Raw genomic sequence first — 27,371 nt, forward strand, 5'->3', positions numbered from 1 at the left:
AACGCCTGGAGGAAGAACGCCTCATCTTCCACCTCGGAACACTTCAACCCCAGGGCATCAATATGGACTTCACCAGTTTCCTCATTTCCCCGCCCCCCCACCGTACCCAAGTTCCAGCCTTCCAGCTCAGCACCATCCTCATGACCTGTCCCTGCTGTCAATCTCCCTTCCCACCTATCCGCTCCACCCTCCTCTCTGACCTATTACCTTTACCCCCACCTCCATCCACCTATCACACTCTCAGTTACCTTCCCCCCAGTCCCACCCCTCTCCCATTTATCTCTGCATTCCTGATTAGAATCCCTACAGTGTGAAAACAGGCCCTTCGGCCCAACAAGTCCACACTGACCCTCCGAAGAGTAACCCACCCAGTCCCATTTCCCTCTGACTAAAGTACTTAACACTATGGGCGATTTAGCTTGGCCAATTCACCTGACCTGCACATCTTTGGACTGTGGGAGGAAACCGGAGTAAACCCATGCAGACACTGGGAGAATGTGCAAACTCCACACAGACAGTCACCCGAGGCTGGAATCGAACATGGGATCCTGACGCTGTGAGGCAGTAGTGCTAACCACTGAGCCACCGTGCCACCTTTTGCCCGAAACATCAACTCTCCCGCTCCTCGGATGCTGCCTGAGTGTGGTGCTTTTCCAGCACCACACTCTCGACTCTGATCTCCAGCATCTGCAGTCCTCACTTTCACCTACGGAGAAAAGGTTAACTAGCTGCCTGACACAGACAGAGGGAGAGAAATATTCCTGTTTTGAGCTGTCACTATTATGTTTCCATGGAATCTTCAATCTCTGATTCAGCGAAGGGATCAAGAGAGTAAATAGATAAGGCCTTTTCCCTGGAGTGAGAGAGTCTGGAACTAGAGGTCATAGCTTTAAGGTGAGAGGGGAAAGATATAAAAGGGATCTAAGGGGTAGCTTTTCCATGTGTATGGAATGAGCTGCCAGAGGAAGAGGTGGAAGCTGGTACAATTGCAACATTTAAAAGGGGGTATATGAATAGGAAGGGTTTAGAGGGATATGGGCCAAGTGCTGGCAAATGGGACTAGATTAGGTTAGAATATCTGGTCAGCATGGATGAGTTGGACAGAAGGGTCTGTTCCGTGCTGTCCATCTCTATGAGTCTATATTACCCTGGGAGAATCCCCCAGAGACAGGCAGAGACTTGGTTGTGTACCATTGGATAGAGGGGCAACTAAACATACTGCAATCTTTGTTTTTGCTTCATTCATTCACGGGGTGATGGCATCACTATCTAGGCAGCATTTATTGCCCATCCCTAATTACCCAGAGTGCAGTTAAGAGTCACCGACATTGCAGTGGGTCTGGAGTCATATGTAGGCCAGACCAGGTAAGAATGGCAGTTTTCCTCCCCTAAAGGATATTTGTGAACAGACAAGTTTTTCCGACAATCAACAATGGATTCACGGCCATCATTAGTGGGCAGCACGGTGGCACAGGGGTTAGCACTGCTGCCTCACAGCTCCAGAGACCTGGGTTCAATTCCCGCCTCAGGCGACTGACTGTGTGGAGTTTGCACATTCTCCCCGTGTCTGCGTGGGTTTCCTCCGGGTGCTCCGGTTTCCTCCCACAGTCCAAAGATGTGCAGGTCAGGTGAATTGGCCATGCTAAATTGCCCGTAGTGTTAGGTAATAAGGGGTAAATGTAGGGGTATGGGTGGGTTGCGCTTCGGCGGGCGGTGTGGACTTGTTGGGCCGAAGGGCCTGTTTCCACACTGTAATGTAATCTAATCTAATGTAATCTAATCTAATTAGATTCTTAATTCCAGATTAATCGTGAATTTAAGTTCCACCAACCTGCCATGGCAGGATTTGAACCCAGGTCCTCAGAACATTAACAGTCCCATGTTAATACCACTAGGCCATTAACTCCCGATGTGGGTGCAGTGTGGACACGATCTGGCTGACAGGAAGGTGCTGATGGTGGAAGTGGGGATTGTCCTGATGTTCTGGTTACTGGAACGTTCTGGTTGGGGCTACTCACTGACACCAATCATCCTTACTCAATATTTTCTAATCAATCTGCTCACCTTCTTACACAGTTCTGAAGAACGTAAGACTGAAACCTAGGCCTCCTGGTCTAGAGGCAAAGACACCACAACTGCACCACAGGAAGCCTAATCTGTTTGTACTTACTGTTCTGGGCCAAAATGCAGGTTTAGTTATCAGTGGGAAAGGATGAATCACTGGAGAATCTTAACAAGAGAAGGCATTAATAAAACGTAGTTTGATGAATGATAGCATAGCAACAAATAACTAACAATTACAACCATCAGGAGCTATCCGTCTCCTTTGGGATTTTCTGCTAGGCTGCCCAATTCTCCACCCAAAGACTGTGTTACATCAGAGTTGGATACAGCCAATGCAGCATTAACATTAACTCTTTCAGAACTATTACTTTATACAACCTCTGTCAAATAAGTACCAGGTCTGGTTGAATTGAGATGGCCCCCAAACTCCAATAGATGGTGAACACTCAGGCCTGGAGTTTCTACAGGATCCTGACCCAGATATCAGCTAAACCCGAGAAAGTCGCATGAAATAACATTAAAGTTTTGTGTGAGTGAGTAGTATCTGGAATTGCTTTGCATGATTTTTACTGTGAAGGTCTTTGGTTGTTACCTTAATAAACCCTCCCTTCACGATTACAGTTCAAATCTCATGTGTTCCTCAAATCTTAAAATTGTTCAAACTATTCAACCCTTCTTTCACATCTAAACTGTCCCTTTCATCACCTTCATTATCATCTGCAGCCTTTACATTACTGGGGCCTTAGTTTAAATTAATTTTATAGCCTCCCTCTGTCCCTTACAGCTGTGACTCCTGGACCCTACTCACAACAGCAGCAATGCTCACTTTAAGAGTTGAGAATTCTCTTTTAATTCCCCTTTCCTTCCTGCCTGCTCTTTGCACAATTTTTATAAAGTTTATCCTTGTTAGTGTAGTTGCCTCTAACTTAAACGGCCATCAACCTCTCTCTATGGAGCTGCCGTCTCTAAGGTCTCTGTCATTTCCTTGTGTTTTGATTATCTTCCTAACATTCCCTGTTTCCCCCACACCTCTTACCAGCTGGAAGGATGACCGCATTGCTGGCTAGGCCAGTATTTATTGCCCGTCCCTAATTGCCCAGAGGGCAGTTAAGAGTCACCCACATTGCTGTTGGTCTGGAGTCACACATAGGCCAGACCAGGTAAGGATGGCGGTTTCCTTCCCTAAAGGACATTAATGACCCAGATGGGTTTTTCTTGACAATCAATAATGGACTCGAGGTCATCTTTAGGCTCTTAATTCCAGACCTTTTTTCAACTGAATTCAAATTCCATCTGCTGTGGCTGGATTCGAACGCAGGTCCCCAGAATATTACCTGCGTCTCTAGATTAACAGTCCAGTGATAATACAGCCAGTTCTTTGATAATGCGATGATTGGGTTTTTGTTCAACTCCGTGTTACAGCCAACACACGTTTTGAAAGTTCGCACTTTGGAAACAGCATTGGCAATTTGTCAATCAGGTTATAGCGAATTCATGTTAACGAAAGGTGCTTTATAGCAGAATGACCTGTACTACTCAGCCATCTCCTTCCCTGAAGGTGAAGATTTCCTTTGAGTGTCTTTGTTCCATTGTTGCTCTCATTTGGACAGAGTCAGAAGTCACATGACATCAGGTTTTAGTCCAACAGGTTGATTTGAAATGCAGTGCACCTGATGAAACCTGTCGGACTATAACCTGGTGTCATGTGGCTTCTGACTCTGTCCAACCCAGTCCAACACTGGCACCTCCACGTCATTCCGACTTACTGTCAATTTTTGAGTTTCAAATCTCTCCTCTGCCTCCTTCTCTTCAGGGAGAACAGTTCCAACTTCTGCAACTTATCCCCATCACTGACAATTCTCATTCCTGGAACCATTCAGTGTAAACTGCTATTTCTCTCTCTCTCTCTCTCGAGAGAGAGAGAGAGAGAGAGAGAGAGAAAGAGAGAGATGGTTGAACTGAGATGGTTGAACAAGCCGCTCAGTTTGAGGGTTAGGGTTAGCTCAGTTCAAGAGGCAATCCAATAAGAATTTATGGGCGGCATGGTGGGTCAGTGGTTAGCACTGCTGCCTGACAGTGCCAGGCACCTGTGTTCAATTCCAGCCTCGGGCGACTTTCTGTGTGGAGTTTGCATGTTCTCCCCGTGTCTGCGTGGGTTTCCTCCAGGTGCTCTAGTTTCCCTCCACAATCCAAAGATGTGCACTTTAGGTGAATTGGCTATGCTAGATTGCCCATAGTGTTCAGGGATGTGTAGGTTAAGTGCATTAGTCAGGGGTAAATATGGAGTAATAGGGTAGGGGAATGGGTCTGGGTGGATTACTCTTCAGAGGGTTGGTATGGAATTGTTGGGCCAAATGGCCTGTTTCCATACTGTAGGAATTCAATGAAAGAAATGCCAGCCCAGTCAGCGAAGCTTATATTCCAATCAAGAATCAGAGAAACAGCATAGGTTAAGGTCACTGACTGTAACTAGTGTCACGCCCTGATGGAAACACACCAGCTTCTGTTTGAGCCCAAACACCCTCAGGAGCGAGGCCCAATGAGGCTCACCTCGATTCAGGTGACTCTTGCATCCGCACTGCTCCCAACCTATCCTCCAGCAGTTTTAATCCTTTCAAACATTTCATCCTTTTGAATCTGCTCTCAGTGTCTTTCAGGCAATGCATCCCAGATCCCAACAACCTATTCCGGGAAAAAGATTCGCAGTTCTTCTGTAAATCACCTTAACCCTAGTGAACTAGCCTCCTCCTAGCAGAAAGCCTACGTGTCTCTGAAAACCCGTGGTAGATTTTAATCCTGCTATTGACTCTCCCCAAAGTGTCTCCGTAACACAGTGTGACTGGGTCGCTCAGTGGAGTCTCGGGCTGGGTGGGGGAACGAGTTTAGACCAGTGCTGATGAGGGGGGGATCTGGAGAGGGAAGGCCAGCTGGGGTAGGCATGGTGGGTGTTCGATAGTCAGAGTGAGAGGGATAGGTATTGGAGGAGATTGGTGTGGGGGCTGGAGAGCAGTGAAGGGGAGGTAGTGGGAGTGATTAGATGGGGAAAGGTGATTTCAGGAAACGCGGTTTAAAAGGTGAATAAAGGAGGGGAAGTTCTAACGTCCTCACAATGCTGCTGTTGATATCTATCAGGGTTGAATCTGTCATTGTAACCATAGCAACGGAACATCACAAATCAAACCTTCTTAATTCAAAGGGGGACAACACTCCTTTCCAGTTACTCATCTGATGGCTGCGGAAGGAGAGGGGAGGGGTCCCTCTGTGGCCTATCTCAGGAAGGTTATGAGACAAGATGTGTGATGTGAAGATCTCAGATGGATCAAATCGCCCCATTCAGAGCCCAGAAAACCCTCAGGTGATGAGAAGGGGTCAGGGTTAAGCTGCCCAAACTGCTACAGGTAATCACATAGTCGAATAGTCTTCCCGCTTTATTTGTTTTCACCTGCCGATTCCTCCAATCCAAGGGAAGAGGAAGCGTTATCATATAGTGAGGTCCCACTAACCAATAACAGGATGAGACCCCCCTTTGTCTGATGTGGAGTTAGCTCACAGATCAGCCATGGTCTCCCATTGAATGGTGGAACAGGCTTGAGGGGCTGAATGGCCTCTGACAGAGTGACCCACCTGAATAAGCTATGCCCAGGCCGATAAGAGATCAGAGGCTGAAATGTTTGAATGTGCAAGCACAGGATGAGAAGTTCAGGAAACAACTTCAACCAGAAATGAGGAGGGCTAAAAAGGGTCATGAATGTAAAAGACTAAGGGCAATCCCATGGCATTTGATATGTACAGTAGGAGCAAGAGGGTCACTAGGGAAAGGGCAGCTCCCCTCAAAGACAAAGAAGGAAATTTATGCAGGGCAGCTAGAAGAAATGGGGGAGGTCCTCAATGTGTACTTTGTATTCACCAAGGAGAAGGACATGGTGGATGGTCAGATTAGGGATGGGTATGTTGAAATTCTGGGGCATGTCACTATAAAAAAGATGGAGGTGTTATATGTTTTGAAACACATTAAAATACACAAGTCCTCAGGGCCTGATGGAGTCGGTCCCAGGATACTGAGGGAGGCAAAGGAGGAGAATACTGTGGTCTTAACAGAGATCTCTGTAACCTCCTCAGCCACAGCCAGGTCCCACAAGACTCAAGAATAGCCAATGTTGTTCCTTTAGGTGGAAGTGGGTGCTGCAGATGCTGGAGATCAAAGTCAAGGTTAGAGTGGTGCTGGAAAAGCACAGCAGGTCAGGCAGCATCCGAGAAACAGGAGAATCAACGTTTCGAGCAAAAGCCCTTCGTCAGGAATGTTGTTCCTTTGTTTAGGAAGAGCAACAGTAGTCAACCAGGAAATTGTGGACCACAAGGCTATAAGGTTTTGGAGCCGAATTAGGCCGTTCAGCCCATCCAACCTCCTCCACCATTTGATCATGGCTGATATGTTTCTCAACCCCATTCTCCCGGCTTCTCTCTTTAACTCACCCTTACTAATCAAGAATCTATCTCCATCTGAAATACATTCAGTGACTTGGCCTCCACAGCCCTCTGTAACAATAAGTTCCACAGAGTTCCCACCCTCTGGCTGAAGAAATTCATCCTCATCTCAGTTCTCAAGGGTTGTCCCTTCAAGCTGTGCCCTCGGGTCCAAGTCTCTCCAACAAGTGGAAACATCTTCTCCACACCCACTCTATCCAGCCCTGTCAGTATTCTGGAAGGTTAAATCCCCCCACCCCAACATTTTGGATCATTGGAATCTCTTCTGGGGTAGAAGTGACCTGTACAAGGAGGACGGATTGCACCTAAATTGGAAGGGGATTAATATACTGGCAGGGAAATTTGCTAGAGCTGCACAGGAGGATTTAATCTAGTAAGGTGGTGTGTGTCTGTGTGTGCGTGTGACCCAGGGAGATAGTGAGGAAAGAGATAAATCTGAGACCGGTACAAGTCAAACAGTCAGGGCAGGCAGGGACAAAGCAGAGAACAAGGGAGGACTGGTACATTAAACTGCATTTATTTCAATGCAAGGGGCATAACAGGGAAGGCAGATGAACTCAGGGCATGGTTAGGAATATGGGACTGGGATATCATAGAATTACAGAAACATGGCTCAGGGATGGACAGGACTGGCAGCTTAATGTTCCAGGAACAATGGTATAGGAAGGACAGAAAGGGAGGCAAGAGAGGAGGGGGAGTGGTGTTTTTGATAAGGGACAGGATTACAGCTGTGCTGAGGGAGGATATTCCCTGAAATACATTCAGGGAAGTTATTTGGGTGGAACCGAGAAATAAGAAAGGGCTGATCACCTTATTTGTCTCTCTCTTACATTTTAGATATCTTTAAAAAACTTTTGTAATCTTGCTTTATATTGCTAACTAGCTTACTCTCATATTTCATCTTCTCAAACCCCATTCCTTTTTTAGTTACCCTTTGCTGGCTTTTCATGGCTTCCCAATCCTCTGGTTTCCCACTAATATTCAACACATTGCTTGCTTTTTCTTTTCATTTTATCCTGTCCCTGACTTTCCCTGTCAGCCACGGTTTCTGCATCCTCCCCTCAGGACCTGTTCCTTGGGATGAGTTTCTGCTGTGCCTCCCGAATTACCCCAAGAAACCCCGCTGCACCATCTTCCCCGCTCGGCTCCCCTTCCAATCAACTCTGGCCAGCTCCTCCCTCATGGCTTTGTAGTTCCCTTTAATCAAGTGTAATGCTGTTACATCTGATTCCAGCTTCTCTCAAACTGCAGAGTGATTCTATTATGTTGTATCACGATTCTATCATATTATCTTCACTACCTCTGTTCCAGTGCTGTATTGTTCTATGTTCTAAGGCTATAATGTTTAATCCTTGAGGGTGAGAAATGGATTGAGTTCAAAAGCAAAGATAGCTTTGCTAAATCTTTGTAAAAGACTGATTAAGATTGTGTCTACATCTGGACACTGTCCATCCGGAAGTTTGTCAAGGTCACAGAGATGGTGCGTGCGGAGGAGGAGGTTTTTGGAACTGGGATGGGCAGTGAGGCCCTACAGTGTTGCAGAGAGACTGGAGGTCGTTAGGAAGAGTCTTTGTAAATCAGTCTGTCTGATCCTGCCAATGTTTTCCCAGTGCTCAGCTGTTTAATTGCTTATAAAGGATTCTAACATTTTCTCCATTACCAATGTCAGGCTGACTGGTTTATAATTCCCAGTGTTCTCTCTGTCTCCCTTCTTAAACAGAGGAGTTATGTTAGCTACTCTCCAATCCATAGGAACTCTGGAAGAATCTGTCAGATCTTGGACGATGACCACCAATGCATCCGCTATTTCTTCAGCCCCTTCCTTAAATCCTCTGAGATATAGATTACCAGTGCCTAGGGATTTATCAGCCTTCAATCCCATCAATTTTCCGTACTATTACTTCATTACTTCCCTCTCACTGTACCCTGTGCCGCCGGTGTTCCTAGTGTCCTCCTTTGTGTAAACAGAACCAAAGAATGTTTTTAGTTGGTCAGTCATTTCTTCATTCTCCATTATACATTCCCCTGTTTCTCACTGTAGGGGACCTACACTTCTCTTCATATACCTATAGAAACTTTTAAAATCTGTTTTTATTTTCCCTGCAAGCTTATCCTTGTACTCTATTTTCCCATTCTTAATCAGTCCCTTTGTTCTCCTTTGCTGACCTCTAAACTGTCCCCCCCATTTCAGGTCTGATGTTTTTTTTTCAATCCTCAGATACTGGAGCAGTCGATATCCAAATGAAATCATACCTGGGTTTGGGCTGATAAATGCAATTAGCATTAGTGTCAGAGATCTCTTTTTGATATTTAATAGTATTACCACTGCTGAATTCCCCCACTCTAACATTCTGTTGGTTATCATTGACCAGAAACTGAATTGAACCAATCATATAAATACTGTGGCGACTGAGGCTAAGAATCCTAGGGTGAATAACTCCCCTCCTGATTCCCCCCATGCCTGTCCAAGGGGTGTGACGGAATACCCCTCACTTGCCAAGTTAAGTACAATTCCAACAAAACTCAAGAAGCTCAGCATTTTCATGGATAAGCCAGTCTGCTTTATTGGTGCTCTTTCCATTCAACAACACCTTCCAAATCCACAACCACTTCCATCTAGAAGGACAAGAGCAGCAGATACATGGGAATACCACCCCCTGCATGTTTCCCTCCAAGCCACTCACCTGCTGACTTGGAAATATATCGCCGTTCCTTCGTTGTCACTGGGTCAGAATCTTGAAATTCCCTCCCTAAGGGCATTGTGGGTCTGTCTACAGCACATGGACTGTGCTGGTTCAAGAAGATAGCTCACCCCCACCTTGTCAAGGGGCAACTAGGCTGAAACTTTATTGCTGGAACAGCACAGCAGGTCAGACAGCATCTAGGGAACAGAAGATTCGACGTTTCGGGCACATGCCCTTCTTCAGGCAATAAAGTTTCAGCTTTGATCTCCAGCGTCTGCAGACCTCACTTTCTCCTCGAAGGGGCAACTAGGGACAGGCAATAAATGTGACAATGACCACATCCATGAAAGATGGATCTACATCTCAATCTTCTAAATGTCAGCAAACATCAGGATGTTCTTCTCACAACCCGACACCCATGGTCTGATTTGAAGACCAGGTCCTGATTTGAGCTGGGATGTGCAATCGAAGCTGGTGGAGATCTCCAGTGAGGTGATCTGGTGATGTGTACCTCCTCCAGCCTTAAAGCCCATGGAATCCTGTGATTCCAGGCTGTTGGGTCAGGTGTTGCTGGGGAAGGAGGCGGAGTGCTTGGGGGTCCGGGCAGTGGGGGTTAGTGTTGAATGGGGGGATGGTTCTCAGATAGTTTCGATGTGGGACCAGCCTGTGGGTTAATTATGATTCCCAGGAAGGAGGTAAAGATGGTGAGACCATCACAGTGTTGAAATCTCTCCTCGCACCACACTCTGCAGTTTACTCTTCAATACTTTATAAAAGCTGGGAACAACAGCTTAAATGCCTTGTGGAGCTGGGGAAGTACAGCAGGTCAGATAGCATCCGAGGGGCAGGAGAGTCAACTCTTCAGCCTGAAACATTCCCTGCCCCTCGGATGCTGTCTGACCTGTTGTGCTTTCCCAGCCTCACATCCATTGACTCCAGCGTCTCCAGGTTCCTCACTATCTCCGACTTTAACACCTTAACCCTTCAAACCTTCTGAGGCCCAGACACATCCCACAAGGTTATCCTCCCTCTCAGCATTTGTTCTCAGAGACGCTGTGTGAGCCTCTCCCCTTAATCACCTCTGGCCAGTCAAAAACTGACTTTTATCACTGTCCCTCTTACACAACAGCCGAATTGTCACAGGATAAAATCAGCCAATCAGAGAGCAGCTAATCACACCACTTTCTGTGATCAAAGTAATGAAGTATGAAGCAGCTGAAAGTTGCTGACTACCAGCATCCAACTCCAGGGATTCCCACATTCATTCCAGGCTCTGCTGAGGGAGGCATCGCAACAAATGTGGCACAACACCAAAGTGAAGAATCCATCAGAGTTCCTGCCTCTGATTCGTGGCCAGTGAAAAGTATGTGTCTGAACATTGGGTGAGAATAGAACTGGAGACTGACTGTCACAATCCTCCCCTTCCTTTTGCCTTCCCTGTTCACTTGGGGCCCAAATTATTGCCAGTCCCAAGTTGCCTCTTGCAAAGGTGGTGGTGAGCTGCCTTCTTGAACCGTAATATGGAGGAGCCAGTGTTTGACTGGGGTGGACAAAGTCAGAAGTCACATGACACCAGGTTATGATCCAACAGGCAGAGCACTGCCCCACTGTTGGACTATAACCTGGTGTCATGTGACTTCTGACTTCTTGATCTGCTGCAATCCATGTGCTGTAGGTTGACCCACAATGCCCTGGGGAGAAACAGGGCAGCTGACGACTAAGGGACATGATGTTAAAACTAAGGCCTGGACAGTGGTCTGGAAACCTGTCTCACAATGAATTGAGAGATAAATGAAAGTTTAAACCTTGGATCAATAGACCAGGGAATGAAAGACCAGTGAGTCTAACCTCTGTAGGGAAGCTATTGGAGAAAATAGTGAAGGAAAGACTTAATCTCTCCTTGGAGAGGCGAGGTTTGCTCAGGGATAGTCAGCATGGCCTGGACAGAGGGAGGTCATGTCAAACAAATCTGATTAAATCTTTTGACAAAGTGAGCAAGTGTGTAGGTGCGGGTAGGCACTTGACGTAGTTTTTATGGATTTCAGCAAAGCCTTTCACAAGGCCCCACATGGGAGACTGGTAAAGAAGGGAAAGGCTCATGGAATCCAGGCTAACTTGGCAAGTTGGATCTAACATTCATTCAGTGACAGGAGAGAGAGGATAGTGGTAAAAGGCTGCAGGGTGTCCTGTGACATACCTCAGGGATCAATGCTGGGCCCCTTACTGTTTGTGCTGTATATAAATGATGTAAAAGAAAATGTGGGGGGAGGGGTGATAAGTAAGTTTGGGGATGACACATAGAGAAGCCAATGACAGAGAGGAAGAAGGGCTTAGGTTGCAGGATAGAAATGAATTGGTTAGATAAGCAGATCAATGGTTGATGAAATTTAACCATGATCAGTGCGGGGTGATGCACTTTTGAAGAGGGAACAAGACAAGAGAACATTCTGTGAGTGGCAGGACACGAGGAAGCTCAGAGGAACACAGGGATCTTGGTGTTCTTGTCCACAGATCCCTGAAGGTGGGAGAACAGGTTAACAGTGTCATTAAGGAGGCACGCAGGGTATAAATGATAAGAACAGGGAGCTGCACAGGGCTTTGGTCAGGCCCCACCTGGAGTACTGTGTGCTGTTCTGGGCACCGCACTATAGGAAGGATGTGACTGTACTGGAGGGAATGGCAAGGGGATTTACTGGGGTGGAGCGTTTCAGCGATGAAGAGAGGCTGGATTAGCTCAAGTTGTTTTCTTTGGAGCAGTGAAGTTTGAGAGGGCGACCTGATTGAGGTGTATAAGATTGTGGGGGGTGTAGACAGGGGGGGATAGAAGAGTCAGGAACAAAGGGCCAGTATAAACCTAAGAAAAGCAGGAGGTTTAGAGAGGATTTGTGGAAAAACACATCCACCCAGAGGGTCGGTGGGGGTCTGGAATGCACTCCCAGGGAGGGTATCTGAGACAGAAACCTCACAACTTGATGATCAATTAAAATGTCATAACATTCAAGGTTATGGCTCTAGCGTAGGAAAGTGAGACCAGTGTAGGTAGTGGTGTATTTTTGATGGTATAGACTGGATGGGCTGTTCTATCCTGGATAATTCAATGAGGAAGGGGAATGAGGTATGGGAGACAAAGGCGAGTAAATGACAAATGAATCACCAGTGACGTCATTGAATGGCAGACAAGTTCAAGAAATCTTGTAGCTCTCTTGAACAAAGAGGTCCATGCAGATCCAGCTCTGGGGTATGGCTATGGGTGTTAAGACATGTCTGTCCATTGAGCTCTATCGTGCAGGGTCCCATGGTGCAGGTGGTAATCCCCTCTGAGGCAGGCATGCTGGACAGGGAAGGTGCCTCAGTCATGTGGACCAACAGGTCGATTTGTAAATCCTTCCAACACGCACCAATGGCACAGAAAGGTTCCTGGTCAGCCTCATGTTGGGAAGACAGTTAGAACCTCTATCATTGTCATCCATAATTCCAAACTGCAACACGCTGATAAAAAAAATGTGTGTTGCTACAGCAACGCAGACTCCCTGAGTTACAAAAAACAGCACCAGAATTTATTTTGGGATTTTCATGATAGGAGGCCTGTCCTTGAACATTGAAAGCGATTGTTATCATGGCCGTGTAATTTCACAGGCATTCTGTCTGACTGCAGATTGCGTGTTAAAAGGAATTATGAGCAGTTTTGGGTCCCGTATCTAAGGAAGTGCTAGTGTTGGAGGGGGTCCAGAGGAGGTTTACAACAATAATCCCGGGGATGAAGGGCTTGTCATATGAGGAACGGCTGTGGACTCTGGGTCTGTACTCGATGGGGTTCGAAGAATTTGGAGGGGGGATCTGATTAAAACTTACAGAATACTGAGAGGCCTGGATAGAAGGGACATGGAGAAGATGTTTCCACCCGGAAGGGAGACTAGGACCCGAGGGCACAGCCTCAAAGTGAAGGGACGACCCTTCAGAACGGAGATGAGGAGGAACTCGTTCAGCCGGAGGGTGGGGACTCTGTGGGACTCATTATCACAGAGGGCTGTGGAAGCCAAGTCATTGACAGTATTTAAGACAGAAATAGGTAGGTTCTTGATGAATAAGTGGATCAAGGGTTACAGGGTTTGAGAAACATATCAGCCATGATCAAATGGCAGAGGACGCTCTTCTGGTCTTACGCCAGGGTGATGTTACCCCAGTGAAGCAAGTATATACAACAATTCCTCGCTCTTGCCAGATAATAAAGCTGGAGCGCAGAGGGTCAGGACTCGATAATACAGAGGCAGCATCGATAGGCTATCGGGGGTACTCTAACTCATTCCACTGTTCCACTCCACAATTATTCATTGTTTTATTTTTATTGGAGCTTTGCTCGGAAAGCACAGAAATCCAGCTCTCAGCTGTTGTAACTTTAAACAATCCTTCTGGAATCTTGGAAACTGGGAGTGCCGAATCAGCATGGAAGGAGTCCACACAATTACAGGACGGGCAGTCACCACCCCTTACATTGTTTTTATTTATTCACTCATGGGACGTGGGTGTTGCTGGCTGGGTCAACATTTACTGTCCATCCCTAGTTGCCCATTGAGAAAGTGGGAGTGAGCTGCCTTCTTGATCTGTTACTGCCCCTGTGCTGTGGGTTAACCCATGATGCCCTTGGAGAGGGAATTCCAGGATTTTGACCCAGTAACAGTGAAGGAATAGCGATATATTTCCAAGTCAGGATGGTGAGTGGCTTGGAGGGGAACTTGCAGGGGGTGGTGTTCCCATGTATCTGCTGCCCTTGTCCTTCTCGATGGAAGTGGCCGTGGGTTTGGAAGTGCTGCCTGAGGAGCCTTGGTGAGTTTCCGCAGTGCAGCTTGTAGATAGTACACACTGCTGCTACTGAGCATCGGTGGTGGAGGGAGTGGATGTTTGTGGATGTGGTGCCAATCAAGTGGGTTCTTTGTCCTGGATGGTATTGAGCTTCTTGAGTGTTGTTGGAGCTGCCCCCATCCAGGGCAAGTGGGGAGTATTCCATTACACTCCTGACTTGTGCCTTGTAGATGGTGGACAGGCTTTGAGATGTCAAGAGTATAGATTAGAGTGTTGCTGGAAAAGCACAGTAGGTCAGGCAACATCCGAGGAGCAGGAAAATCGACGTCCGTGGTTTTGGAAGGTGCTGCCTGAGGAGCCTTGTTGAGTTTCCGCAGTGCAGCTTGTAGATAGTACACACTGCTGCTACTGAGCATCTGTGGTGGAGGGCGTGAATGTTTGTGGATGTGGTGCCAATCAAGTGGGTTCTTTGTCCTGGATGGTGTCGAGCTTCTTGAGTGTTGTTGGAGCTGCCCCCATCCAGGCAAGTGGGGAGTATTCCATTACACTCCTGACTTGTGCCTTGTAGATGGTGGACAGGCTTTGAGATGTCAAGAGTATAGATTAGAATGTTGCTGGAAAAGCACAGTAGGTCAGGCAACATCCGAGGAGCAGGAAAATCGACGTTTCAGGCAAAAGCCCTGCAGTCCTCACTTTTGTCCTTTGGGGAGTCAAGAGGTGAGTTACCTGCTGAAGTATTCCCAACTTCTGACCTGCCCTTGTAGCCACTGTGTTTATGTGGCATGTCCAGTTGAGTTTCTGGTCCATGGTAACTCCCAGGATGATGGTGATAGTGGGGAGTTCAGTGATGGGCAGCAGTTAGATTGTCTCTTATTGGTGATGGTTATAGCGTGGCATTTGTGTGGCATGAATGTTACTTGCCACTTGTCAGCTCAAGCCTGGATATTGTCCAGATCATGTTGCATTTGAATATGGACTCCTTCAGTATCTGAGGAGGAATGGATGGTGCTGAACATTGTGTAATCATCAGTGAACATTCCCACTTCGGATTGAGGGAAGATCATTGATGAAGCAGCTGAAGATGGTTGGGCCTGGTACACTAACCTGTGAAACTCCTGCAGAGATATCCTGGAGCTGAGATGACTGACCTCCAACAACCACAACCATCTTCCTATGTCTGGTATAACTCTAACCACTGGAGAATTTGCCCCTGATTCCCATTGATTCCAGTTTTGCTCGGGTTCCTTGATGCCACACTCTGTAGAACGCAGCCTCGATGTCAAGGGCTGTCACTCTCCCTTCCCCTCTGGAATTCAGCTCTTTTGTCCATGTTTGACCCAAGGCTGTAATGAGGTCAGGAGCTGAGTGGCCCTGGGGGAACCCAAACTGGGCGTCACTGAGCAGGTGCTGTTGATGACACCTTCCATCAGATTCCCGGGGATGGAGAGGAGACTGATGGGGCGGTAACTGGCTGGGTTGGAATTGTCCTGCTTTTTATGTACTAGACATACCTGGGCAGTTTTCCACATTGCCCTTGGAAGGGCTTATGCCCGAAATGTCGATTCTCCTGCTCCTTGGATGCTGCCTGACCTGCTGCGCTTTTCCAGCAACACATTTTTCAGCTCTGATCTCCAGCATCTGTAGTCCTCACTTTCTCTCAATTTTCCACATTGTTGGGTAGATGCTCGTGTTGTAACTGTACTGGAACAGCTTAGCTAAGGGTGTGGCCAGTTCTGGAGCACAGGTCTTCAGTACTATTGCTGGAATATTGTCCGGGCCCATAGCCTTTGCAGCATCCAGTGTCTCCAACCGTTTCCTGATCTCATATGGAATGAATTGAATTGGCTGAAGACTGGTATCTGGGGGAGCCAGAGATGGATCATCCACTCAGCACTTCTGGCTGAAGATTTTGCAGATAATAACCTCTGCTTGCATTTGTGTAGCACCTCTGACTTCCAAAGGGCCCTCACAGGTGTGTAATCAAATAAAACCAAGCCACATAACTCAGTGTTGGATGAGGGAACTAGGAGCATACAGTGTGGTTGTAAGGAGTCTCCTAAGGGAGGAGAGAGACAGGGTGAAGAAGGAGAGAGACAGGGTGAAGAACTTTAGAGAGGCATAGTTTAGGGCCTAAGCTGCTGAAGGCAGAATGAACGAAAAGAGAAACCAACACAGCTGCAGGATTTTGAAACACAAACAGGAAACAGTGACCGAGCAGCTGGGCATGACTGGTGGGTGATGCATGAACTCCTGGTGTTCTCTTATTAATAAACTCTTTGTGTGTCACATTTTCAGTTCTTGTTGCTCCTTTAAGGAACATGAATTTGAAATGTATAGCAATTTTAGTGTTCAGGGAAAAACATTCCCTCAAATTACCTGAAGCTGCCCAAAACCACCTGGTAATTATCTGGGGTACATTTCCTAATCGTTATATATTGTATCTCTCAAAACTTTCTACCAGAACCTCCAACAGTCCATACACATTTGACAGAACCATGAATAAGGAAGGCTGTCTCATCATCACAAGGGCAGAGTCACAAATATATTGACACTTGTGTATGGTGAGCTGTTTAAGAGGGAAGAGAAGGATTGAGGAACACAGCATATTGGCCAGGAGAGTAGCTAGCAGACAGTTGGAGGCTTGCCATGGTGTTTGGGAACTCTTGGGAACATCAGACAAGACCTTCCAGAGTTGGGACTTGAAAATCCATAAGACCATTAGACATAGGAGCAGAAATTAGGCCGTATGGCCTATCGAGTCTGCTGTGCCATTCAATCATGGCTGATAGGTTTGTCAACCCCATTTCCTGCTTTCTCCCATAACCTTTGATCCTCTTTACACTCAAGAACCTATCTATCTCCATCTTAAATATACTCAATGACCTGGCCTCCACAGCCTTCTGTGGCAGTGAATTCCATAGATTCCCCACTCTCTGGCTGAAGAAGTTTCTCCTTATCTCTGTTCTAAAGGGTCTTCCCTTTACTCTAAGGCTGTGCCCTCAGGACCTAGTCTCTCCAACCAATGGAAACATCTTCCCAACATCCACTCTGTCCAGGCCATTCAGGATTCTGAAAGTTTAAATCAGATCCCACTCATCCTTATAAACTCCATCGAGTATAGTCCCAGAGTCCTCAAACGTTCTTCATTTGTTAAACCTTGCATTCCCAGGATCATTCTCATGAACCTCCTCAGGAGCCACTCCAGGGTTAGTACATCCCCCCAGGGCTATAGGGCTCAAAAGTCTGAGGAACTAAAACAGTTGAGTGACATCTTGCTGCAAATGGAAATCAATTAGAACTGACCTGGATTGAGAGAACTTGGGGAATAGTTTTGACATAGACATATCAGATTGGCCTGCAGATATGTTCACTGGGGTCAACTGAGGTCATGGGATGAAGCTGTGCCATGAGTTGAGGCAGGGTGAGTCTCAGCATAAAATCCTCAAACATTAGTCAGTGAGCTCCTCAGGGAAAGCATCACAACAACATAATAAGGAAAAGGTTATAAATGGTTTTACTCTGTATATAAAACCTGTGCTGTCCCTGTCCTGGAGTGTTTGATGGGGACAGTGTAGAGGGAGCTATACTCTGTGTCTAACTCCGTGCTGTCCCTGTCCTGGGAGTGTTTGATGGGGACAGTGTAGAGGGAGCTATACTCTGTGTCTAACCCCGTGCTGTCCCTGTCCTGGGAGTGTTTGATGGGGGGGACAGTGTAGAGGGAGCTTTACTCTGTATCTAACCTCATGCAATTCCTGTCCTGGGAGTGTTTGATAGGGGACAGTGTAGGGAAAGCTTCACTCTGTATTTAATCCCATACTGTCCCTATCCAGAGTTGTTAAACCTTCATGTATCTTTACCTGAATTGCCATTTAACCTCATACAATCCTGTACAGAAACAAGCTGGTCAAATATTGAATGTGGTTGTAACGATGAGAAACTGTCCCTCCTCATCCTTCAGTACAACTCAACAGGGCATTAGTGAGACTGCACCTGGAGCACTGGGGACAATGCCAGTCCCCTTATTTGAGGAAGGATTTAGTTGCATTGGAGTAAGTTCAGAGGAGGTTCACTGGATTGATCCAGAGATGAGGGGCTTGTCTTATGAAGAGAGATTGAACAGTTAAAGCCAATCCTCTCTGGAGTTTAGAAGAATGAGAGGAGATCGATTAGAGGTCTTTAAGACGCTATAAGGGATTGACATGGTAGACATGGAGAGGATGTTTCCTCACGTGGGACAATCCAGAACGTGAGGTCATAGCTTTAGGATAATGGATAGTAGATTTCAAACCAAGATGGAGAGGAATTACTTCTCTCAAAGGATCATGAATCTGTGGAATTCATTGTCTCAGCGCGCTGGATGCTGGGACATTGACTTAATTCAAGGAGGAGATAGACAGATTTTTAATCAGTAACGAGTTGGAGGGCAATGGGGAGAAGGCAGGAAAATGGAGCTTAGGCCGAGATGAGATCAGCCATGATCGTATTAAATAGGAGCAGGTTCAATGGACTGAATAGCCTATTCCTGCTACTAGCTCTTCTGTTAATGTTCTTACGTTCTTGTGTTGTCTGCTGTATTTGGCATGGTTGACCATGGTCCTCCAATGTCACCTACATTCTGTTGGTTAACCCTTTCCTGTCCAATTGTAGCCAGAGATGCGGTTACAATGTTCTCACTCCCTGCTCCTGACCATTACCTCTGGCCTCCTCCTCTTTTTCATCTCCATGCTTCCATCTGGTCTTGCCATTTAAAGAGATGACACCAGGTTCTCCAAGTATTTTGATGGGCCACTTCTCCCTGGACTCTGAAATGCTAGTCTGCTCGTTCACACTTCCCATTCCCTCAGCTTCCAACTCCATCTCCCTTCCTGTCAACAGTCTGAACCCATCGTGGGCGGCATGGTGGCACAGTGGTTAGCACTGCTGCCTCACAGCGCCAGAGACCCGGGTTCAATTCCCGCCTCAGGCGACTGACTGTGTGGAGTTTGCACGTTCTCCCCGTGTCTGCGTGGGTTTCCTCCGGGTGCTCCGGTTTCCTCCCACAGTCCAAAGATGTGCAGGGTCAGGTGAATTGGCCACGCTAAATTGCCCATAACGTTAGGTAAGGGGTAAATGTAGGGGTATGGGTGGGTTGCGCTTCGACGGGGCGGTGTGGACTTGTTGGGCTGAAGGGCCTGTTTCCACACTGTAAGTAATCTAATCTAATCTCTGCAGCTTCCTGTGCCAAACTAAACTTCAGAGCCCATTCTCTCCATTATGATGATCTCCTGCTTCCACCACCATGATATCACCCACCTCCATCTCCCCTGCACGCAGGCTCAACTGAAACCTTCATCCCTGCCTTTGTCATGTGGGAGACAGTGAGGACTGTAGATGCTGGAGATCAGAGTCGAGAGTGTGGTGCTGGAAAAGTAGCATCCGAGGAGCAGGAGAGTCAATGTTTCGGGCAAAGGTCCTTCATCATGAATAGCTTCATCATTCCTGATGAAGGGCTTATGCTCGAAACGACAATGTTGCCTGACCAGCTGTGTTTTTCCAGCACCACACTCTTTGACTTTGTCATGTGTGGGCCCATTTTAATTCAAGCTTCTCTGAAGCTAACATGGAAGTGAGGCAGCATTGACATTCATGACTGGGAGGAACTCGCTGCCAATTATTCAAAATGGCACCAACTCATTCATTAAGCTGAAAAGGCTTTGAGTCCAAATGCCTTCATGATGAAGCAGAGGGAGGGAGGGAGGGGAAGCAAATCCCATCGTGGGTCATCCTGCTCCTCATGACCCAGGATCTGGGTCGGGATTGGCCTGTTCACTGACCCGTGGCAAGAACTGATTGTGCTGAGTAGGCATCATCCTCCCAGGCCAATATCCAGAACTCTTGTTCATTCCAGAACTGTCCCACACAGCTTCCTCCTTGAAGTTAGCATTAAACTGAACCCATCCAAACTCTAAAAGTTATATCTTTTGTTTTATTAATTCATGGGACATGGGTGTCGCTGGCTGGGCCAGCAGTTATTACCCATCCCTAGTTGCCCCTTGGAAAGGAGGAGTGAGCTGCCTTCCTGAACCACTGCAGGGCATTTGTTGTAGGTAGACCCACAATGCCCTTAGGGATTTGACATTTCAATGACATTCTGACATTAGCTCACAGGTCAACACTCCCTCAATTCGTTCTTGCAATCAATCCCTCCATTATCTCCCGCTCCTGAGGAGGGGTCACTGGATCTAGAACGTTGACTCTGATTTCTCCCACTGCTGCTGTTAGACTTGCTGAGCTTTTCCAGCAATTCCCAGCATTTTCTGATTTCCAGCGTTTGCAGTTCTTTGGGCTTTCTTTCCTCCATTAGCTCCACCATCTCTCCGTCTGTGTGACCTCCTCCCGAACCCCTGGGATCTTTCCATTCCCTAATAGCAGCTGTGCCTTCAGTTGCCTGGATTGTCCTTAGCTCATTGAACCCCTTCCTAAAGCTAACAGCTTTGAGTAGCTGAGTCTGGTAGCTGTCTCCCCATCACACATACTCACCTGGCTGCAAACAAGGGTTAAAGGAAACAGTTCAGGAGGGCTACAAGAGGTAATCCAATTGGAGGACTTTAATCTTATGAATGAACCTGATTAGATAGTTGGTGGCTCAGTGGTTAGCACTGCTGCCTCAAAGTGCCAGGGACCCAGGTTCAATTCCAGCCTCAGGCGACTCTCTGTGTGGAGTTTGCACGTTCTCCCTGTATGGGTTTTCTCCCACAGTCCAAAGATGTGTAGGTTAAGTGAATTGGCTATGCTAAATTGTCCCATAGTGCCCAGGGATGTGCAGGTTTGGGTGGACTGGCCATGCTAAATTGCCCATAGTGTGCAGGGATGTGCAGGCTGGTTAATTAGCCATGGTAAGTGTGAGGTTACGGGAATAGAATTGGGTTGGGTCTGGGTGGGATGTTCTTCAGAGGGTCATTGTGGAGTCGATAGGTCAAATGGCCTTTTTCCACACGATAGTGTTTCTACGGTTCTGGATACAGTGGTGGAGATGACAATGAGAGAAAGTGAGGACTGCAGATGCTGGAGTACCAAAGCTGAAAAATGTGTTGCTGGAAAAGCGCAGCAGGTCAGGCAGCATCCCAGGAGCAGGAGAATCGACGTTTCAGGCATAAGCCCTTTTTCAGGAATGGATGAGAAGGGCTTATGCCGAAACACCAATTCTCCTGCTCCTCGGATGCTGCCTGGCCTGCTGTGTTTTTCCAGCACCACATTTTTCAACTCTGGAGATGACAATGAAAAGTATTGGACTGTAATTAATGCCCCAAGCTAATCTTCTCCCCAAACTACCCTCTCTCCCTCTCCCTCTCCCTCTCCCTCCTCCTTTTTGGTGAAAGTAAATGCAAGAAGTGCTTTTGGTTCTGGGAGAAAGTGTGCAATTTGTTGAAACTGCAAGAAACCCTGGGAAAGTGTTGCTGATATTTTTTGGTTCTGTTTCCCCTCTAGCTGCTGGCCTTACCCTCAGGACAATGAGTGACGGAAGTGAGCAAGTGGCAGGTGATGCAGAAGTTGGCTTGCGGAGTCACAGGTTGCTGGAGATGTGCCTCATTATTGGGATTTCTCCCAAAAACCTGCGGCGGGTGATCCAGGTACATGTCCCAAGTTATACACTCGATAGTCATGACAGGGCTCCTCCCTCCTCCTTTACACTAGCTGCACCATTCCACACTCAAACACCTTCCAGTCCTCCAGAAGATTCATTTCACCCTGTTTCTCTCTCTCTCTCCACAGATGTTGCTGAGTTTCTCCAGCACTCTGTTCAGATTTCAGATTTCCAGCATCCACAGTATTTAGTTTTTACCTCCACAGTGCTGCTTCCCTGTTGTCCAGGTAACAGCCATCATGCAGACTTGGTGTCCCGTCTCTCCCCACCTCAGGAATTGCCTTTGTCACTATGTGTATGTCCTGTGAGTGTGGACCAACAGTTCACAGCCCAATCAGAATACTGGGTCAATCACATCCTGATCTCATCCCCTCCTGATGTCCACACAGGGTACACCACCCCACAGGGTTCCCTCTGTCATGGTCAGACACAAGAGACCCCATTTCTGGCCAAATGCATGAAACTCATTTCTAGCGACCTGGGTTAAAATCTCACCATGATAAAGGCGGAGGTTTGAATTCAACATGGTGACCAAGGAAACATTGCCGATTACTGGAAAACTCCATCTGGTTCACTAATGTTCTTTAGGGAAGGAATCTGCAATCCTTACCCGGTCTGACCTACATGTGACTCCAGACCCACAGAAATGCTATTAATTTTTAACTGCTTTCAGGGCAGTTAGGGAGGGACAATTAATTGCTGACCAGCCAGTGCGCCATATCTCAGGAGCATATTTCTTTTAAAAATCCAGAATAAAAACTGAAAGAACTGTGGATGCTGTAAATCAGAACCAAAAACAGAAATTGCTGGAAAAGCTCAGCAGGTCTGGCAGCATCTGTGGAGAGAAATCAGAGTTTATGTTTCAGGTTGAGTGACCTGAGGAAGGGTCACTCGACCCGAAACTTTAACTCTGTTTCTCTCTCTATAGATGCTGACAGACCTGCTGAGTTTTTCCAGCAATTTCTGTTTTTGTTTGAAATATCCACTTGTGCTGAAGGTCAGAATAAGGACAATAACATAGATACTGTTAGAACCCTTGCTGAAGTTTCATTGTTTTTGTTTAATTACCTTTGCCTAGTTGTGCCATTTCTATTTACACACACCACAGCCATATTTGAAAGATGACCATAGAAACTTTGGCAGCACCAACATTCTCTTCAACGTCTTTGATGTTTGTGTCAGAGATGATCACTTTGAGTCTGTCTTCCTTTCAGATCATAATCCCCTGAGATTTATCGCTAAGTTTATAAATAAAACCCCACACTCATCCAGATGGAGCTTAAATCCACAGCCGTTTAAAATAAAAATTGTACTATTTCCAGGAAAGGAAATGTAATTACTAATGCCTTATCCCAAGTGTAGACTGTGATAAATTTAAGAAGGTGACCAGAAAAGTTGGATAATGAGTAAGAATCTTGTGAGAGGAAGTATGAATGGCTGTGAGATTTGTATTTTGTTTGTTGTTTAAGAGTTACTTGGTCATGAAGTGGACTTCCTTTCAAAATAGTGTTTCATATTTTTGAGGGGGGAGACTCATTGAACCCTCTCTGATATTTCAGTATTTTTGTTTTATGACTGATGGACTTTGGGACAGCTTGGGTTAAACAGGAAAAAACAGACGAAACAATCACACAGAGGGTGGTACGTGTTTGGAATGAGCTGCCAGAGGAAGTGGTGGAAGCTGCTACAATTACAGCATTTAAGAGATATCTGGATGGGTACATGAATAGGAAGGGTTTGGAGGGATATGAGCTGGGTGCTGGCAGGTGGGACTAGATTGGGTTGGGATATCTGGTCGGCGTGGATGGGTTGGACCAAAGGGTCTGTCTCTGTGCTGTCCATCTCTCTGACTCTGACTAAGCTTTGTTTATTGGAGGCCAGGCCTGGAGGTTAATTGCAGACTGAGTTTTGATTTAAAAGGTTTTAATTAGATTAGATTCCCTACAGTGTGGGAAAATGCCTTTGGCCCAACAAGTCCACACCAACCCTCCAAAGAGTAACCCATTCCCCTATCCTACATTTACCCCTGACTAATGTCCCTAACTCTGTGGGCAATTTAGCATGGCCAATTCACTTAACCTACATATCTTTTGGACTGTGGGAGGAAACCCACACAAGCACATGGAGAATGTGCAAACTCCACATAGACACTTGCCTGAGGTAGGAATTGAACCCAGGTCCCTAGCACTGTGAGGTAGCAGCGCTAGCCACTGAGCCACCATGCCATTCCAGACAGGGCTCTAGCAGACATGATGACACCCCTCCCTACCCCAGGAACATCATCATGTTTAAACAGATAACAGATTTTGGCTATTAATGAGGTCAGCATCTGGGAATTAGTTCCTGTAAGGCTGAGGGAGACCCTATGATTAAGCAGATGGAAGGTATTGAATGGTGACTCAGGCCTTGAGAAGAGTCCGGGGTGGGGAGGAGGAGATCCTGAATTAAAGTTTTTTTTGAAACCATGTTTTCTGTGAGATGGTTCTGGGTTGTTGCTGAGAGAGTGAGAAGATTTGAAAGCTCCCTGCCCAATCTACTAGCCCAGCTACAGGAAATCCAAAGATAGGAAACAAAAGCAGATATCGCTGGAGAAACCCAGCAGGTCTGGCAGCATCTGTGGAGAGAAAGCAGAGATAATGTTTCGGCTCCGGTGACCCTTCTTCAGAACTGAGAACGAAGTTCTGAGGGAGGGTGCCTGGACCCGAAACGTTAACTCTGCCCCGTCTCTCCGCAGATGCTGCCAGACCTGCTGAGTTTCTCCAGCAATTTCTGTGTCTGATTTCCAGCATCCACAGTTCTTTGTTTTTTTCCAAACAGCAGAGAACTGAGGTCGACATATTGCGGTCTTCGCCTGGGTGGACTGAAAAGGTGAACCTGATCAACGTTTCAGTAAAAAAACAGGATGTTCACATTTATACCTGCAACACAATGCATCGTGAAAGCTGTTTATTTAAGCTGGCCAGTTTGGTTGTTTTCTCCTATTGATCTTGTATCTGTCTAGTGAAAATACAGCCGAAAACAAATGTTTCAGGTTTAAAACACAGACATTAATTAGTTTACCGTGGTGTTTAATCTTCTCTCTGCTAGAGCTAGTTTGTATTAAATAAGCTGTTAAATCTTTTGTTAAAGATACAAAAATGGTGTCTGAAGATTAATTATTCACAAAGTTTGGGATTGGTTATTTGAAAGTCTGGTTAGGAACCATTGGAGTGACTCTCTAAGTTCCCTGATGGTTTAATTTTTCTCTGCTGTAGGTACAGACGTAGAAAGGCGGATTTGGTTCTGCTGTCCATGTTGTAACAATCCTGTTAAGGGGAAGCTGAATAAACAGAACGAGAAAGGAGTAGAAGGTCATGTTGACAGAGTGAGATGTCACAGAAAGGGAAGAGGCTTGTGAGGAGTTTATTACGTTAATGTTCTGTATTGTATCATATTAAGGGAATAGACTCTAGTTCCACCGACTTGTTCCAGTCCCATCTCCTCAATCCTCATCATCTCTGGTCCTCTAATAGTGTGAGGGTTAAATCACTTTTTCTCAATATCCTCTCTGCTCTTCAGCCAGTCAATGGAAACCTTTTTTCTTCTGTTTCTTAAAGGACATTGGTTAGGCAATGTTTGGAATACTGTGTACAATTCTGTCTCCTTGCTACTGAAAGGATGTAGTGAAATGTGAAAGGGTTCAGAAAAGATTTACAAGGATGTTGCCAGGGTTGGAGGGTTTGAGCTACAGGGAGAAGCTGAACAGGCTGGGGCTGTTTTCCCTGGAGCGTCGGAGGCTGAGGGGTGACCTTATAGAGGTTTATAAAATCACAAGGTGCATGGATAGGGTAAATAAACAAAGTCTCTTCCCCAGGGTGGGCGGAGTCCAAAACTAGAGGGCATAGTACCAAGGTGAGAGGGGAAAGATTCAAAAGGGATCTAAGGGGCAACTTTTTCACACAGAGGGTGGTACGTGTATGGAATGAGCTGCCAGAGGAAGTGGTGGAGGCTGGTACAATTACAGCATTTAAAAGGCATCTGGATGGGTACATGTGTAGCAAAGGTTTAGAGGGATATGGGTCAAATGCTGGCAAATAGAACTAGATGAATTTAGGGTCAAATGCTGGCAAATAGAACTAGATGAATTTAGGATATCTGGTCGTCATGGAGGAGTTGGACCGAAGGGTCTGTTTCCGTATTGTACATTTCTATGACTCTAAAAGCTCCACCATTTGAAATTTTGTTATCTACTGACATCCTTGACCTCATTATAACCCTCTATTTGGCTCTGCTTCCCAAACCCAAGCGGGACCTCCACATTCCCTCTACTACAAAAGGTTTCCTCCTCTCTGCCAATCTCTACACTACATCTGAGATTGAAGTGGGCTGGCACGGTGGCTCAGTGGTTAACACTGCTGCCTCACAGCACCAGGGACCCGGATTTGATTCCGGCCTCAGGCAACTGTCTGTGTGGAGTTTGCACATTCTCCCCATGTCTGTGTGGGTTTCCTCTGGGTGCTCCAGTTTCCTCCCACAGTCCAAAGATGTGCAGATTAGGTGAATTAGTCATGCTAAATTGCCCGTAGTGGCAGGTTCATTAGTCAGGGGTAAATATAGGGTAGGCGAATAGGTCTGGTTGGGTTACTCTTCAGAGGGTCGTGTGGACTTGTTGGGCCAAATGGCGTGTTTTCATACTATGGAAATCTAATCTAATATAACAAATGTAGCAAAATAAAATGCTGCTTCCCAAGCTGGAGGGGAGTGCTTATGTTACACACTGTCCCACAGCAGGATAGCCCTGAGCTCCAGTCTGGACTCTGCCAGCTGCAGTCCTTTCTGAGGATTTTGAATCTCCCAACCTTCCCTTCTTTTGACAAGCACCAGCCAGATTGCAAAACGAAGCTTAGCCCCAGGAAACGGCGACTGTTGCTATTCCTCACCTTTCTTTTCACTCTGTATCTGGGAGTAGTTTTCAGAATGAAATCAAAACAATAATGCTAATTTGGATCCAAGTAAAAACCTAAAGAACGGTGGATGCTGTAAATCAGAAACAAAAACAGAAATTGCTGGGAAAGCTCAGCAGGTCTAGCAGCATCTGTGGAGAGAAATCAGAGTTAACGGCTCGGGGTCTGGGAACCCTTCTTCAGAAGGCCTGAGGAGGGGTGACAGGACCCAAAATGTTCACTCTGATTTCTCTCCACTGATGCTGCTAGACCTACTGAGCTTTCCCAGCAATTTCTGTTTTTGTTCATTTGGATCCAGGTCTGTCAATGAGATCCTTTCCTTTAACCGATATGTTTGGACGTGTTATTACACACCTCCACGGTTATTGCATCTTCAGGTGGGACTTGAACCTGGACCTCCTGGCCTAGAGATAAGGACATAACCCCTATACCATAATACCCTTTTTAAGACCCTTTTTTTGAGAATAGAGTCTATTAACAATTTGGACTCTACAGTTCCTTCTATACCCAAGCCCAACCTGCTCTCCCTTTATGTGGAATGTTGGTGTTGGACCGGCGTGGTCAAGGTCAGAGGTCACACAACACCAGGTGATAGTCCAACAGCAGTGCACCTGATGAAAGGGCAGCGCTCTGAAAGCGTGTGATTTCAAATAAACCTGTTGGACTATAACTCGGTGTCATCTGACTTCTGAGCGTTTATTTCTACCCAGTCAATTAAACTAGTAATAAACCAAGCCAGAGAGTTGATAGTGGAGGAACAGTTTTGGAGTC

General features: G+C 46.4%; 1 protein-coding gene across 1 annotated transcript in view; it reads left to right on the forward strand.

The window, feature by feature from the left end:
* LOC122559887 (DENN domain-containing protein 3-like) overlaps positions 1 to 27,371 on the forward strand; it is a 122,539-nt gene that overhangs the window by 23,797 nt on the left and 71,371 nt on the right. The window contains exons 2-3 of the mRNA XM_043709994.1: positions 21,501 to 21,643; positions 24,475 to 24,525. Of these exons, the coding sequence (XP_043565929.1) occupies positions 21,524 to 21,643; positions 24,475 to 24,525 (171 nt within the window). The 5' untranslated portion in view covers positions 21,501 to 21,523. The remainder of the gene's footprint in view (positions 1 to 21,500; positions 21,644 to 24,474; positions 24,526 to 27,371) is intronic.

This window comes from Chiloscyllium plagiosum, chromosome 20, assembly GCF_004010195.1.
Source record: "Chiloscyllium plagiosum isolate BGI_BamShark_2017 chromosome 20, ASM401019v2, whole genome shotgun sequence".
In the NCBI taxonomy this organism is placed as follows: Eukaryota; Metazoa; Chordata; class Chondrichthyes; order Orectolobiformes; family Hemiscylliidae; genus Chiloscyllium; species Chiloscyllium plagiosum.